The 15,539-nt window shown below is 44.0% G+C and overlaps 1 protein-coding gene and 1 pseudogene across 2 annotated transcripts in view; one reads left to right on the forward strand and one right to left on the reverse strand.

Annotated features, from left to right (window-relative positions):
- Positions 1 to 369: 369 nt before the first annotated feature.
- LOC311100925 (MAD2L1-binding protein-like) lies at positions 370 to 2,181 on the reverse strand (annotated as a pseudogene). The gene is made up of 3 exons: positions 2,149 to 2,181; positions 1,241 to 1,549; positions 370 to 914 (listed from the first exon to the last, which is right to left on the reverse strand). The product of its transcript is annotated as an MAD2L1-binding protein-like (transcript).
- A 137-nt stretch (positions 2,182 to 2,318) lies between these two features.
- The window catches only part of LOC311100926 (kinesin-like protein KIF16B), a gene marked incomplete at its 3' end in the record, with an annotated part of 31,838 nt that continues 18,617 nt past the window's right edge, over positions 2,319 to 15,539 (forward strand). The window contains exons 1-9 of the mRNA XM_084141905.1: positions 2,319 to 2,383; positions 2,506 to 2,599; positions 4,239 to 4,311; positions 4,522 to 4,641; positions 4,876 to 4,992; positions 10,008 to 10,099; positions 11,868 to 11,983; positions 14,359 to 14,501; positions 15,101 to 15,269. Coding sequence (XP_083998031.1) covers positions 2,553 to 2,599; positions 4,239 to 4,311; positions 4,522 to 4,641; positions 4,876 to 4,992; positions 10,008 to 10,099; positions 11,868 to 11,983; positions 14,359 to 14,501; positions 15,101 to 15,269 — 877 coding nt within the window. The 5' untranslated portion in view covers positions 2,319 to 2,383; positions 2,506 to 2,552. The remainder of the gene's footprint in view (positions 2,384 to 2,505; positions 2,600 to 4,238; positions 4,312 to 4,521; positions 4,642 to 4,875; positions 4,993 to 10,007; positions 10,100 to 11,867; positions 11,984 to 14,358; positions 14,502 to 15,100; positions 15,270 to 15,539) is intronic.

Here is a 15,539-nt window from a genome sequence, read left to right on the forward strand (position 1 = left end):
TTTAGATCAGTATGACCAGGTTTATATAGACGGGGACCTGATCCTAGATCAGTGCTGGGCCATATGGACAAACATCTGGATAAATAGAACAATACATTTATAACCATGTACACCACAGTTTTAAATTATCCTTTAAAATACTAGTTTGATGGTTGTAGTCATCAATTGTCCCATATTAGGAAACTTATTCATTTCAAATATCACATCTCTCTAGTGTAGGCTACTTATCGTAATGAACGATATCAGCAAAATGCCTCCGATAAGTGATTGGTGTCAGTGATTCTCAGTTCATCATCCCAGCTTTACCCTAGATCAGCACTCCTACTCTGAGAAACGCTTTGTGATCACAGGTTCCTGTCTCATCTCATACTATGGCTGTGGCTCCTTTCCTTGTCCCTTGCTGAAGACTTTGATAACCATGGGGGCCTGAAACCACACACAGTCCTGCCAGTCAGTCTGCCCTCCTCCCTGAAAGGGCCCAAACACACTACTAGTGTCACAAGACAGAGCAATAACTTGTCTCTTCACCCGCGTGGGGACCGTCAAATCCAGTTTGGCCCGGAACCACCCCACGCCACAGTCCCTATGGGCCAGAACCATGACCGTCGTGGCCGTGAGCTGGACAGGTTCAGCGTCAGACAACAGTTCGGAAGAGATGCTTAAGGCAGAAGGAGATGCGGAGGCTGCGGTCACCGGCGGATAGTATCACCTCCTCCATGTTGACCTCGTACAGCTCCTTGGGGAGGAGGGAGCCACCGAGGAGGAGGAGCACGCGGGGGACCAGGGAGAGGGAGAAGAGCACCTCCAGTTGTTGGAGAAACCTCCTCAAGGTCTTGGAAGGTACGCTGGCACCACCTCCAGTCCAGGCCTCCTGTGGCGGACTGACCGGGCCTCCAACCCACCACCACCTCATTCTGGGGGGAGAGAGAGAGAGGCCTGGGGTCAAACAGCAACTCATAGATCCTAGACAACACTGCTAGGAGCAGGGCTATCATAGCAGCCAGTCATGGGCTCTTTCTGAAATGGTCCCTTTCATTCTTATCTCCTCGCCTCCTCCTCCACTGTATTGGAGGAGGCTCCCAAGGTTAATCTCCTCTGACCTTCTCCAATGTGTTTTGAGAAGGAGGTGAGGAGAGACGAAGCAAGGAATTGAGGAAAGAAAGTGAGAGAGTCATGGATGTCGATTCATTGTTGAGAATCATAATTGAGGACGGAGGAAGCATCACTGCCCAGCACTCACCTGCATGGCAGCTTGCTGTCTGTTCTGAGAGTACACCAGCTGGTCATGGGTAGCTGTTGTCTCTGGTAGAGGATACACTTCAGTATCTCACTGAGGAAGCGGCAGCAGCAGCCCTCCTGTGTGACCAAGCCTGGGAACACTACCTCCACACGGGCCCTCCTCCCTGGCCCTCCGCAGCGTCTCTGCATCGTCAGCCTCAGCCTGCTTGGAGGGGGGGTCAGAGAGGGGGCAGGGGTGGTTGTGTCTGGGCCGGTCTCGGTGATCACCTGGCAGGTGCTGTCTGCAGATGAAGGATCTATGGGTACAACACTGATAGGTCCACCTCAGAGTCAGAGCAGATCACACTTTCAAATAACACATCTTCTCAAACGTTTTAGGATATAGGATGTGATCAGTGTGTGTGTTTTGGCTCAATAATAAGCTTACTTTGTAATACAATCAATGCCCTAGCTATATGTATCAAATAATTGATCACCTGACGTATCATACATATGACCTGGCTGATGTATTCGTGATACATTTATCTAGCTACAAATAGCAGCACGTGAACATCATGGGTAAGTGAATAGGAATACATTTAACAGTGACCCACCAAAATCACAGACACGGCCGTGTATGTAGTTTTCCTTATCTTTCGTGCCTACGACATCTTTGGATTTTCATTTCATCTGACGATATATACATTTGCCTTGAACCTGTTTGGTGTGTTTATATATATTTGATTGTTGTTGTCGGTGTTTTCTGGGATAGTCGTCCTGACGTTTCTGGAGCCGGTGGTTCTTCTGAGAAGTCGTTTGTCCGGCTCGGGTCGTTACATTCTGTGTCAGATTGAACGTGTACGTTGATCCGTTTTCCTTGCAATGTTTGGATGCATAATTTGTGAATGTATTAGTTGTTTCTAAGCTCACCGTGAGCACTTCCCTGTTTGTTTGTTCCGCCATCGCTGATTGGTTTTGAAAAACCCTCTCAGTGCGTTGCATCATGGGAGACGTCGGTAGGAAGACTGGAGCCCGTCAATTAGAGCCACCTAGCGGTGAGTTTGTGGAGACGGAGACAAGCACAGTGGCAGCAGCGCACAGTTCAATTCAATTTGATATCAGTCCGTTCTGAGAAGTAAACTATCGGAAGAGGCCTGGCAAACGAGTAAGTTTATCGCAGCAATGAAAACTTAATCAGTATGTTGGCTTTTAAAGTGAACTGATTGTAGTTACTTATGTGGCTGACGCGGTGTATGTGTTTGCTAAATGGCATATTATTTTGATCAGTTGGCTGTCAGGTGCAGTTCTCAGGTGATTTGGACGGACGTGCGCGGATGGCTTCAGTGCGTGTGGCTGTCGGTGTTCGACCCTTGAACAAAAGGTCTGTATACTGAGGGATTCTGGCAAAATGTATGTTCTTTATGTCAACTCGCCTTTAATCGGAATGGACAATCCATAAATGTTTTTCATGTTGCCGTATCAGATTGATATAACTTGATTTATGATGACATGACTCAACATATGAATGAAGCAGTGGGGTCGGTGCCATTTAAGATGAGGGAGGACGATAAAAAAAAAAGTATGGGCCTTATTTCTATTACAGCAAATTGGATGGCGGTCATTCATTTTCCATTCACCCAGTTCAATGTAACAGCGATAGGTTTAGGCTACTACGTGATACTCGAATTTTCCCCATACCCATCATGAGGTTGCTACAACCTAACCTATTTAATTAAAGTTTACAACACAGGTGCACAGGTCGAGTGATTTTTTTTTTTGGTAATCAAGGTGACAGTTTTGTTTTCTTGAGTGGATGGTCGGGGGCTGGAACCTAATTACAAATCATTTGTAGATTGCAAATTGACTGCAAGAAGCCCAAACAGATGTTTGACTAGAACATCATAATTTCAAACCTTGCTTACATCTGTATAAGATCGCATGTCTCTTATGTGTGGGAATACTTGGGAACATATTTCTTAAATTAAAATCACTTGGAGCTGATTTCCTGATGTTTTTACTTGTCTTATGTCCAACAATGAAAATAAAAACACCCGTGGGCCGCCAGTTGGGGAACTCCGTTTTTACACCGGTGGGCCCCGGAGGCAATAAATTAATAAAACCAAAAACGTACGTTGACTTGGAAGACTTCCAGCGTTGGATAGCCATAGCCAGCTAGTTAACATAGCATCCCTCTCAGTTTTGAGCTGGGTGTTTGAGTAGGCTAAACTAGCTAGCTAGCTGTAGCTTATGCTTTCAGTACTAAAGATTCATTCTCTGATCCTTTGATTGGGTGGACAAAATGTCAGTTAATGCAGCAAGAGCTCTGATAGGTTGGAGGATGTCCTCCGGAAGTTGTCATAATTACTGTGTAAGTCTATAGAATGGGGTGAGAACCATGAGCCTCCTAGGTTTTGTATTTGAAGTCAATGTACCCAGAGTATGATGGAAACTAGCTGTCCTCCGGCGACACCATGGTGCTACCCTACAGAGTTCTGTTGAGGCTACTGTAGACCTTCATTGCCAAACAGTGTTTTAGTCAATTATTTGGTATAGTTTTATCTAAAAAGGATACCTTTTTTTTTTTTTTTAAGGTTTCACAATGTTTATGAAATTCACTGAGGACAATGGTCCTCCCCTTCCTCCTCTGAGGAGCCTCCACTGGAATGAAGGCTATATATAATTAGAGTAGTAATTTAATAGGATCTCTATGCAATATATAATGTCGAGGGCTAAATTTAGTCAGAATTCACACAACACTAGAGATTGAAGTCCAATGGTGTTTTTTTTCAAAGATTAACTGCACAGTTCAAGTTCTTCTTACTTGATAAGAGGGGTTTTCTTGTTCAAGTAAATTATCATCACACATTGACTGTATTTATCGTCATGGCACTTACTCACTGACAAACTAACAATCAATCGGCTGTAGGCCTACATTGGGCATTGTATGCAGTTTTCTACATAAAACAGCCTGACTGTGACTTCAAGTAAACTGCTAAAAAAAATCTACATTCATTTCACAGAGAAAAGGAAATGTCAGCGAAGGTCATTATCCACGTGGAGGGGAGCACCACTTCTATACACTGCAACCAAAAGGTCATTCATTCATTTCAAGGCAGCACGAAATCATCACAAACCATTCTTGAGCTTTTGTTTTGAGTGACGTAGATTTTTTTTTGGGGGGGGAAAGAACAGATGACGATTATGAGAAATATTTGTTCAAATATCAGGACCAACTGAAGGCTCTAGAATGAAGATGACTCTCCTGTTTTTATAAAAATGAATTTAAAGCTGTTTTGTTTGTAGCACATACCCAACGGCATTCCTGGCAGTTGGCTGAAGGACGGAGGGAGACATTCATTCTCCTACGATTTCTCCTACGATTCTACCGATGTCAGAAGCCCCAACTTTGTGCCCCAGGAGAAGGTACAGCGCACACCACTGTTTACAACTTCATCAGCTATACCCTCAGTGGAAACCCTGTCGTGTGCTTTCTTCTCTACACGGAGGAGAGGCTGTGTATCTCCTGTTGTTCTTCTAGCTCTTTCTCCTCCAGAGCACAACTCCCACATACCAACTGAACTTGCCCTGGTTTCACACGTGCATCAGGCTTAACCCTTATTTCACCTCTTACCCCCACACCGTCCCTGTTCATTGCAGGTGTTTAAAGACTTGAGCTGTGATGTCCTGGAGGCAGCATTTGAAGGTTACAACGCCTGTGTGTTCGCCTATGGACAAACCGGATCAGGGAAGTATTACACCATGATGGGAAACCCAGTAAGTCACCCAGGAGTTTTTTTGTTGTTGTTGTAGAATGACCTTTTGAGATGGTGTCTTTTTAAAAGGACATTTTACTCCAAAATGCATGAAAATTAAATAATGTTGACACCATCTGAAATATAACTGATGCGCACCTCTGCACTGTAAGGGGATGAAGACCAAGCGGTGGCTGTGTGACGGTGTCATTCTTACTCTGTTTACTACAAATATATGCTGTAACTTGTCACTTTGATCTTTAAGGGATAGTGTGAGTGTTTTTTTTGGCAATAAAGCCCTTTTTCTACTTACCCAGAGTGGGATAAACTCATGGATACTCTTTTTGTGTCTGCGTGCATTTTGAAGTTGCTAACTAGAGTTAGCGCAATTGCTAACTAGCATTAACACAATGGCTGGAAGTCTATTGGAACAGAAGGCACAATGATTGTATGCTAGCTGTGCTAACTCTAGTTAGCAATGGTTCGCAAAACTGCTTTCAACTTCTTTCAAACTGTTGACAGATACATAAAAATGGTATCCGTGAGTATCTAAGCCCGTCTCAGCAGGATTATTTGTAATACAATTATATATACCGTTGGGGTGGCAGGTAGCTTAGTGGTTAAGAGCGTAGTGCCAATAACCGAAAGGTCGCTGGTTCTAATCCCCGAGCCAACTAGGTGAAAAATCTGTCGATGTGCCCTTGAGCAAGGCACTTAACCCTAATTGCTCCTGTAAGTCGCTCTGGATAAAAGCGTCTGCTAAATGACAAAAATAAATAAATAAAATAAAGTCGGAAGTTTACATACACCTTAGCCAAATACATTTAAACTCAGTTTTTCACAATTCCTGACATTTAATCCTAGTACAAATTCCCTGTTTTAGGTCAGTTAGGATTACCACTTTATTTTAAGAACGTGAAATGTCAGAATAATAGTAGAGTGATTTATTTCAGCTTTTATTTCTTTCATCACATTCCCAGTGGGTCAGAAGTTTACGTACACTCAATTAGTATTTGGTAGCATTGCCTTTAAATTGTTTAACATGAGTTAAACGGTTCAGGTAGCCTTCCACAAGCTTCCCACAATAAGTTGGGTGAATTTTGGCCCATTCCTCTTGACAGAGCTGGTATAACTGAGTCCGGTTTGTAGGCCTCCTTGCTCGCACATGCTTTTTCAGTTCTGCCCACACATTTTCTATAGGATTGACGTCAGGGCTTTGTGATGGCCACTCCAATACCTTGACTGTTGTCCTTAAGCTATTTTGCCACAACTTTGGAAGTATGCTTGGGGTCAATGTCCAATTGGAAGACCATTTGCGACCAAGTTATAACTTCCTGACTGATGTCTTGAGATGTTGCTTCAATATATCCACATAATTTTCCTTCCTCATGATGCCATCTATTTTGTGAAGTGCACCAGTCCCTCCTGCAGCAAAGCACCCCCACAGCATGATGCTGCCACCCCATAGCATGATGCTGCCACCCCCGTGCTTCACGGTTAGGATGGGGTTCTTCGTCATACAAGGCACCCCCTTTTTCCTCCAAACATAACAATGGTCATTATGGCCAAACAGTTCTATTTTTGTTTCATCAGACCAGAGGACATTTCTCCCAAAAGTACGATCTTTGTCCCCATGTGCAGTTGCAAACCGTAGTCTGGCTTTTTTATGGCGGTTTTGGAGCAGTGGCTTCTTCCTTGCTGAGCGGCCTTTCAGGTTATGTCAATATAGGACTCGTTTTACTGTGGATATAGATACTTTTGTACCTGTTTCCTCCAGCATCTTCACAAGGTCCTTTGCTGTTGTTCTGGGATTGATTTGCACTTTTCGCACCAAAGTACGTTGATCTCTAGGAGACAGAACGCGTCTCCTTCCTGAGCGGTATGACGGCTGCGTGGTCCCATGGTGTTTATACTTGCGTACTATTGTTTGTACAGATGAACGTGGTACCATCAGGCGTTTGGAAATTGCTCCCAAGGATGAACCAGACTTGTGGAGGTCTACAATTTTTTTTCTGAGGTCTTGGCTGATTTCTTTTGATTTTCCCATGATGTCAAGCAAAGAGGCACTGAGTTTGAAGGTAGGCCTTGAAATACATCCACAGGTACACCTCCAATTGACTCAAATGATGTCAATTAGCCTATCAGAAGCTTCTAAAGCCATGACATCATTTTCTGGAATTTTCCAAGCTGTTTAAAGGCACAGTCAACTTAGTGTATGTAAACTTCTGACCCACTGGAATTGTGATACAGTGAAATAATCTGTCTGTAAACAATTGTTGGAAAAATTACTTGTGTCATGCACAAAGTAGATGTCCTAACCGACTTGCCAAAACGATAGTTTGTTAACAAGAAATTTTTGGAGTGGTTGAAAAACAAATTTTAATGACTCCAACCTAAGTGTATGTAAACTTCCGACTTCAACTGTATGTGTGTATATATATATATATCACACACGCCGCTGCTAAATGACTATAGGGGAAACATTGCTTTCTTTCTCTTCTCTCCTTGCACAGCTAATTTCAATAAAAACCAACTGCATATTTGAATAATAGCTACATGTAATTACATTTTAGGTTTGTTTCACATTACCTCGTTTTGTGCCTGCCAGTTGAGCTGTAGGCTACACCGCAAGAAAGCTAGACTTTTAGCTTCCTACATGTGAAATATTCTTATACTGCTTCAATGTATTCTCTCCCATATCAGCTAAAAACAGAATGCCATCATTTTCGCTAACAGAGAAAAAGCACTTGGGGCTGTTTTTTAGGTGCAGGTTGTCATTTATTGTCATGAATCTTGCCTTGGAGGCAGCTGTGCAGAGTGGTCACTAGCTGGCACAGCCACAGTCATAAAACGTTGTTTTAAACCTAACCTTAACCACACTGCTAACCCTAATGAGGGGGGATTCTAAAAAGCCTACAATGTTGTTTGGTTTATTGTTTTAAATGTCGCTGAGATTCTATTTGGTTATCAATGCAAAATAGACTGCTTAGGCTATTTAATGCGAAGCTAAATCAAGACGGCGCAATCTTGAAGTTGATTGGTGACAATTACATTTTAGTCATTTAGCAGACGGTTTGCTCAAGGGCACATCGAAATTTTTCGGCTTTATGTTAATTATTTTGTTTAACAACTTTGTGCCGAAAGAGGAACAATCCATTTTCCTGGTTCCATTTTCAACCAAAGCGAGTTTGGTGGTAAAATAGAGAACTTCACACTACTCAACACTGCCCCTGATGCTGCACAAGGAATTGTGTGGTCCGTAACAATATTTGAGCGGAAGAACTCAGTAGCAGGACTACGTCCAACGTGCCGCCCATTTTGTTACCTAAAACGACATTCACATATTCCGCTGCGTTTGTGTACAGTCGTGGTCAAAAGTTTTGAGAATGACACAAATACTAATTTTCACAAAGTCTGCTGCCTCAGTTTTGATGATGGCAATTTGCATATAGTCCAGAATGTCATCAAGAGTGCTCAGATGATTTGCAATTAATTGCAAAGTCCCTCTTTGCCATGAAAATGAACTTAATCCCAAAAAAACATGTCCATTGCATTTCAGCCCTGCCACAAAAGGACCAGCTGCCATCATGTCAGTGATTCTCTCGTTAACACAGGTGAGAGTGTTGACGAGGACAAGGCTGGAGATCACTCTGTCATGCTGATTGAGTTAGACTAACAGACTGGAAGCTTTAAACGGAGGGTGGTGCTTGAAATCATTGTTATTTCTCTGTTAACCATGGTTACCTGCAAGGAAACACGTGCCGTCATCATTGCTTTGCACAAAAAGGGCTTCTCAGGCAAGGATATTGCTGCTAGTAAGATTGCACCTAAATCAACCATTTATCGGATCATCAAGAACTTAAAGGAGAGAGGTTCAATTGTTGTGAAGAAGGCGTCAGGGCGCCCAAGAAAGTCCAGCAAGCACCAGGACCATCTCCTAAAGTTGATTCAGCTGCGGGATCGGGGCACCACCAGTGCAGAGCTTGCTCAGGAATGGCAGCAGGCAGGTGTGAGTGCATCTGCACGCACAGTGAGGAGAATACTTTTTGTAGGATGGCCTGATGTCAAGAAGGGCAGCAAAGAAGTCACTTCTCTCCAGGAAAAACATCAGGGACAGACTGATATTCTGCAAAAGGTACAGGGATTGGACTGCTGAGTACTGGGGTAAAGTCATTTTCTCTGATGAATCCCCTTTCCGATTGTTTGGGGCATCCGGAAAACACCTTGTCTGGAGAAGACAAGGTGAGCGCTACCATCAGTCCTGTGTCATGCCAACAGTAAAGCATCCTGAGACCATTCATGTGTGGGGCTGCTTCTCAGCCAAGGGAGTGGGCTCACTCACAATTTTGCCATAGAACAGGATGCTTTACCATCCAAGAACAGTTTGGTGACGACCAATGCCTTTTCCAGCATGATGGAGCACCTTGCCATAAGGCAAAAGTGATAACTAAGTGGCTCGGGGAACAAAACATCAACATTTTGGGTCCATGGCCAGGAAACTCCCCAGACCTTAATCCCATTGAGAACTTGTGGTCGATCCTCAAGAGGCGGGTGGACAAACAAAAACCCACAAATTCTGACAAACTCCAAGCATTGATTATGCAAGAATGTGCTGCCGTCAGTCAGAATGTGGCCCAGAAGTTAATTGACAGCATGCCAGGGCGGATTGCAGAGGTCTTGGAAAAAAAAGGGTCAACACTGCTAATATTGACTCTTTGCATAAACTTAATGTAATTGTCAATAAAAGCCTTTGACACTTATGGAATGCTTGTAATTATATTTCAGTAACATCTGACAAAAATATCACATAACACTGAAGCAGCGAACTTTGTGAAGACCAATACTTGTATCATTCTCAACCTTTGACCACGACTATAAGCTGTGTAGACCCCTTAACTTTACATCAGATGCCCTGGCTGGCTGGTGTTTGATGGCTGGTAGAAGTCACTCTGTACAGGACAGCGGAGGAGAGGGAGTATAGGAAAAACTGTATGAATGTTAAATATAAATGATCTCTCTTTCTTCCTTGTGTTCCAGGGAGATATAGGTCTGATTCCACGGATCTGTCATGGCCTGTTCTGTCAGATATCAGAGAAGGGGGATGGGGCCTCCTTCCGCACAGAGGTCAGGTAAGAGTCGGCACTGCTGAGCAACAAACCACTACTACTGTTCAGGGAACAGTTGATGGCTAAAGCTACAGATGTCAACTAGCAGTTTAAATACGTCCAATGGTCTTGGCTGGAGAGTTCATTTAGCATCTGTCTAAAAAGTGACTAATTAGCTGAGAGGTGAGGGTGGACCATGTGCGGTCATCTCTGTTGGTGACAATATACCTGGCAAGACTTTTAGGCAGTAGTGCAGATTTGAACAACATGGAGAGGATGCGGTTGCAGCTCAGTTGGTAGAGCATGGCGCTTGCAACGCCAGGGTTGTGGGTTTGTTTCCCACGGGGGGCCCAGTATGAAAATGTATGCACTCACTAACTGTAAGTCGCTCTGGATAAGAGCATCTGCTAAATGACTACAATGTAAGGAAGGTGAACATTGGCCTCCTCACCTTCTGTATGATAAGAGTCTGAGGGACACTAGCTGACCTGACTGCCAAATAGAGGAGCGCTAGCTGACCTGACTGCCAAACCCCATAGAGGAGCACTAGCTGAGCTGACTGCCAAACCCCATAGAGGAGCGCTAGCTGAGCTGACTGCCAAACCCCATAGAGGAGCGCTAGCTGACCTGACTGCCAAATAGAGGAGCGCTAGCTGAGCTTACTGCCAAACCCCATAGAGGAGCGCTAGCTGACCTGACTGCCAAACCCCATAGAGGAGCGCTAGCTGACCTGACTGCCAAACCCCATACCGGAGCGCTAGCTGAGCTGACTGCCAAACCCCATAGAGGAGCGCTAGCTGACCTGACTGCCAAACCCCATAGAGGAGCGCTAGCTGACCTGACTGCCAAACCCCATAGAGGAGCGCTAGCTGACCTGACTGCCAAACCCCATAGAGGAGCGCTAGCTGACCTGACTGCCAAACCCCATAGAGGAGCGCTAGCTGACCTGACTGCCAAACCCCATAGAGGAGCGCTAGCTGACCTGACTGCCAAACCCCATAGAGGAGCGCTAGGATAGTTCACCTGACTGCTAGTTGGATGATTTAAGAGTACAGCGTGATTACAGGACATCCTGTATGCCAATGAACGTAAAGACGAGCTGTCTTAAACCAGCTCTGCTGTAATAACTCCTATGACTTTCATGACTAAATAAAATATTTTCCCCAGCTGCCGTCAGAATAAATGGGTTTTGAAAAACTATTGTAATTAAATAAACATTCAGGGTCTTAACTTAATCAGGTGGAAATGGTGTCTGCTTTCATTTTTGTGTACTCAGATAGAAATAGTTGTTGTGTAATCAGCTGTCTTTATTTCCACCCACTAATATCTCTTTGTTCAGGCTGTGAAAAGATCATTTGCTCTGAAGTAAATGGCACTTTAATCTCTGTCAGTGCCACAATAGATGAGGAAAATCTTTGCTTTTAATTTGTTTTTCTGACAGGGTTTAATTAGGTAAAAAGTGAGTGAAAAATGAGCATGAAAATACAATTTATGTCAGTGGATGATTTTGATCAAGTGATAAGTTATTCTGATGGTTGAATGAACGCAGCTAGTTAGTGACAGATATCAGGAACAGGAAATAGAGTAGCTATCTAACGTCTTCACAGATTGTCATGTGATATGGTTAAAGCTACTTGTTGTCTTTCCCCCATCAAATAGCAAACCTTTCTAGAGCCTGAAGGAAGCTTGCTGTAGATTGTTCTGCAGACTGATCGATGGTGATTCTGATGATGATTCTGATAATGGTGGTGGTGATTATGATGTGAAATGTTCCATGTCTTTTGTTTGTTAGCTACCTGGAGATCTATAAGGAGCGTGTGCAGGACCTTCTCACGACTAAGACGAGCCCAGGGAACTGGTCAGGACTCAAGCTCAGAGAACACCCCAAGGATGGGCCCTATGTAGAGAGTAAGACTGTATCTACCGCATAGATCAGGGGTCTACAACCTTTCTTGCCCAGGGATCCCCTCCCAGGCGAACTGGCGACCCAGGGACCCCATCATGTTACCCTACATTTTTTTTTTTTACGTCTTGTCTTATCATCAGGTGATTGATAATGGCAAGAAAAAGTAATCAACATTTTAAAATGAATAGATTTGGTAGATACACTGAACAAAATTATGAACGCAACATGTGAAGTGTTGCTCCCATGTTTCATGAGCTGAAATAAAAGATCTCAGAAATGTTCCATACGCACAAAAAGCTTATCAAGTTTTGTGCACAAATTTGTTTACATCCCTGTTAGTGAGCATTTCTCCTTTGCCAAGATAATCCATCCACCTGACAGGTGTGGCATATCAAGAAGCTGATTAAACAGCATGATCGTTACACAGGTGCACCTTGTGCTGGGGACAATAAAAGAATACTGTAAAATATGCAGTTTTCTCACACAATACCACAGATGTCTCAAGTTTTGAGGGAGCGTGCAATTGGCATGCTGACTGCAGGAATGTCCACCAGAGCTGTTGCCAGAGAATTTAATGTTCATTTCTCTACCATAAATCGCCTCCCAACGTTGTTTTGGAAAATTTGGCAGTACGTCCAACCGGCCTCACAATAGCAGACCACGTGTAACCACGCCAACCCAGGACCTCCCCAGACCACGTGTAACCATGGCAGCCCAGGACCTCCACAGACCAACGTGTAACCGCGCCAGCCCAGGACCTCCCCAGACCAACGTGTAACCGCGCCAGCCCAGGACCTCCCCAGACCAACGTGTAACCACGCCAGCCCAGGACCTCCACAGACCAACGTGTAACCACGCCAGCCCAGGACCTCCACATCCAGCTTCTTCACCTGCGGGATCGTCTGAGACCAGCCACCCGGACAGCTGATGAAACTGTGGGTTTTGCACAACCGAAGAATCTCTGCACAAATTGTCAGAAACCGTCTCAGGGAAGCTCTTCTACGTACTCGTCGTCCTCACCAGGGTCTCGACCTGACTACAGTTCGGCGTTGTATCTGACTTCAGTGGGAAAATGCTCACCTTCGATGGGAACTGGCATGCTGGAAAAGTGTGCATTTTATCACGGATGAATCCCGTTTTCAACTGTACATGGCAGACAGCGTGTATGGCATCGTGTGAGCGAGTGGTTTGCTGATGTCAACGTTGCGTGCAGAGTGCCCCATGGTGTGGTTATGGTATGGGCAGGCGTAAGCTACGGACAACGAACACAATTGAATTTGATCAATGGCACAGAGATACCTTGACGAGATCCTGAGGCCCATTGTCGTGCAATTTATCCGCCGCCATCACCTCATGTTGCAAGGATCTGTACACAATTCCTGGAAGCTGAAAATGTCCCAGTTCTTCCATAGCCAGACATGTCACCCATTGAGCATGTTTGGGATGCTCTGGATCGACGTGTATGACAGCGTGTTCCAGTTCCCACCAATATCCAGCAACATCACACAGCCATAGAAGAGGAGTGAGACAACATTCCACAGGCCACAATCAACAGCCTGATCAACTATATGCGAAGGAGATGTGTTGCGCTGCATGAGGAAAATGGTGGTCACAACAACAGATACTGACCGGTTCTCTGATCTACGCCCCTACATTTCTTTTAAAGGTATCTGTGACCAGCAGACTCATATATCTGTATTCCCAGTCGTGTAATCCATAGACTAGGGCCTAATGAATTCATTTCAATTGACTGATTTCCTCGTATGAACTGTAACTCAGTACAATTTTTTGAAATTGTTGCATGTTGCGTTTTACATTTTTTGTTCAGTGTAGGTTTTCATTATTTTGACCTCCCCACGTTATAATTGGAAGCGGAAGTTGTAAACTCTAACATAGTGAACACATGTTCGCTAAGAGCAGCTGTTTAGCTGGTTAAACTACGGTTAGCAGCAGCCAACGGCACTTGCCGTACTGGTAGCCTATTCGAGGGTGCTTTGTCAAAACCAATGAGTGTAATTTGCTCAATATTACAACGTTGAGAAATAAAGTTGGCATCTTTTAATACTGTATGTATGTTATTCAAAATGTGTTGGTTCTGTTGTTTTCTAGTGATATTCATAAAAATATAAAAATTACACTTTATATACAGTACCTGTCAAAAGGTTGGACACACCTTCTCATTCAAGGGTTTTTCTTTTAGTTTTTACTATTTTCCACACTAGAATAATAGTGAAGACATCAAAACTATGAAATAATACATATGGAATCATGTAGTAACCAAAAAAGTGTTAAATCAAAATATATTTTAGATTCTTCAAAGTAGCCACCCTTTGCCTTGACAGCTTTGCACACTCTTGGCATTCTCTCACCCTGTCAGACCTGTTGATGCGGCTCGTTCAGAACTACGCTGATATAGAGGAGCTAATGCATGCTGGGAACGCCAAACGCACCACGGCGAGCACGGGCATGAATGACGTTAGCAGCCGCTCGCACGCCATCTTCACCATCAACTTCACACAGGTACACACACACACACACACACACACACACACACAAACTGCTAGTGACCCAAGTGTTCACTATGTCGATTTTCATAATATAACAATACATGCCACTTAGAAGACTATTTTATGCAAAATGACTTGCAGTACATTGAGTCATATTTATTTTGTATTTGTATTACTGAGTGAACCCACAACTTTGCTTTATGATCGTATCAACTGAACCACACAGGACCACACCATGTGTTCATGTCAGTTTTTACTTGTTTGGTGTGTGTGTGTGTGTGTGTGTGTGGTTGACCCTTTTTTGACTTTGTTGAAGTTAAGTAATAAGTATTTTCTAGCCTTAGGGTGCAACCAAAGACCAGCCCTCGAGCACTAATTAGTCAACTTCTTATTGACTAAATCTGTCCTGTATTATGATTTAGAAATGTTTTGCTTCGAGCCACATCCAGCTACACATGTTAAGGAGCACAGCGTCGATTTGTCCGTGTCTCCCTCCCTCCTTTGCTCGCCAGCCATCCATCCAGCCATCCATCCATCCATCCATCCATCCATCCATCCATCATCCATCCCGAGGTTAACAGCTCTGTGTCTGTGTGTCCGTCTCGTCCCCAGGCTCGTTTCGATGCAGAGCTGCCGTGTGAGACGGTGAGTAAGATCCACCTGGTAGACTTGGCGGGCAGTGAGAGGGCTGATGCCACACATGCCACCGGTGCCAAACTGAAGGAAGGTGCCAACATCAACAAGTCCCTGGTCACACTGGGTAGTGTCATCTCTGCTCTGGGTAAATGATGCTTAGTACACACACACACACACACACACCACGTCTAATGCCAACCATGACACGACAACTCAGGCTATTAGTAACACCAATTAAACTCTGTACCAGGATACATTTTGAATCAGTCCACCAAGCGGTAGCTATACTACTGAGAACCACAATACTAAGTATTTATGATTTGTGTTTCTATCTGGTCAGTTTTGTGGCATGAAACAAGTTATTTTATGCTTTTGTAGTTGTTTTGGAAGATGTTATTGTGGAGTGTTCCATTTC

This window comes from Coregonus lavaretus (genome assembly GCF_964263955.1).
Source record: "Coregonus lavaretus genome assembly, chromosome: 25".
NCBI classification, from domain to species: Eukaryota; Metazoa; Chordata; class Actinopteri; order Salmoniformes; family Salmonidae; genus Coregonus; species Coregonus lavaretus.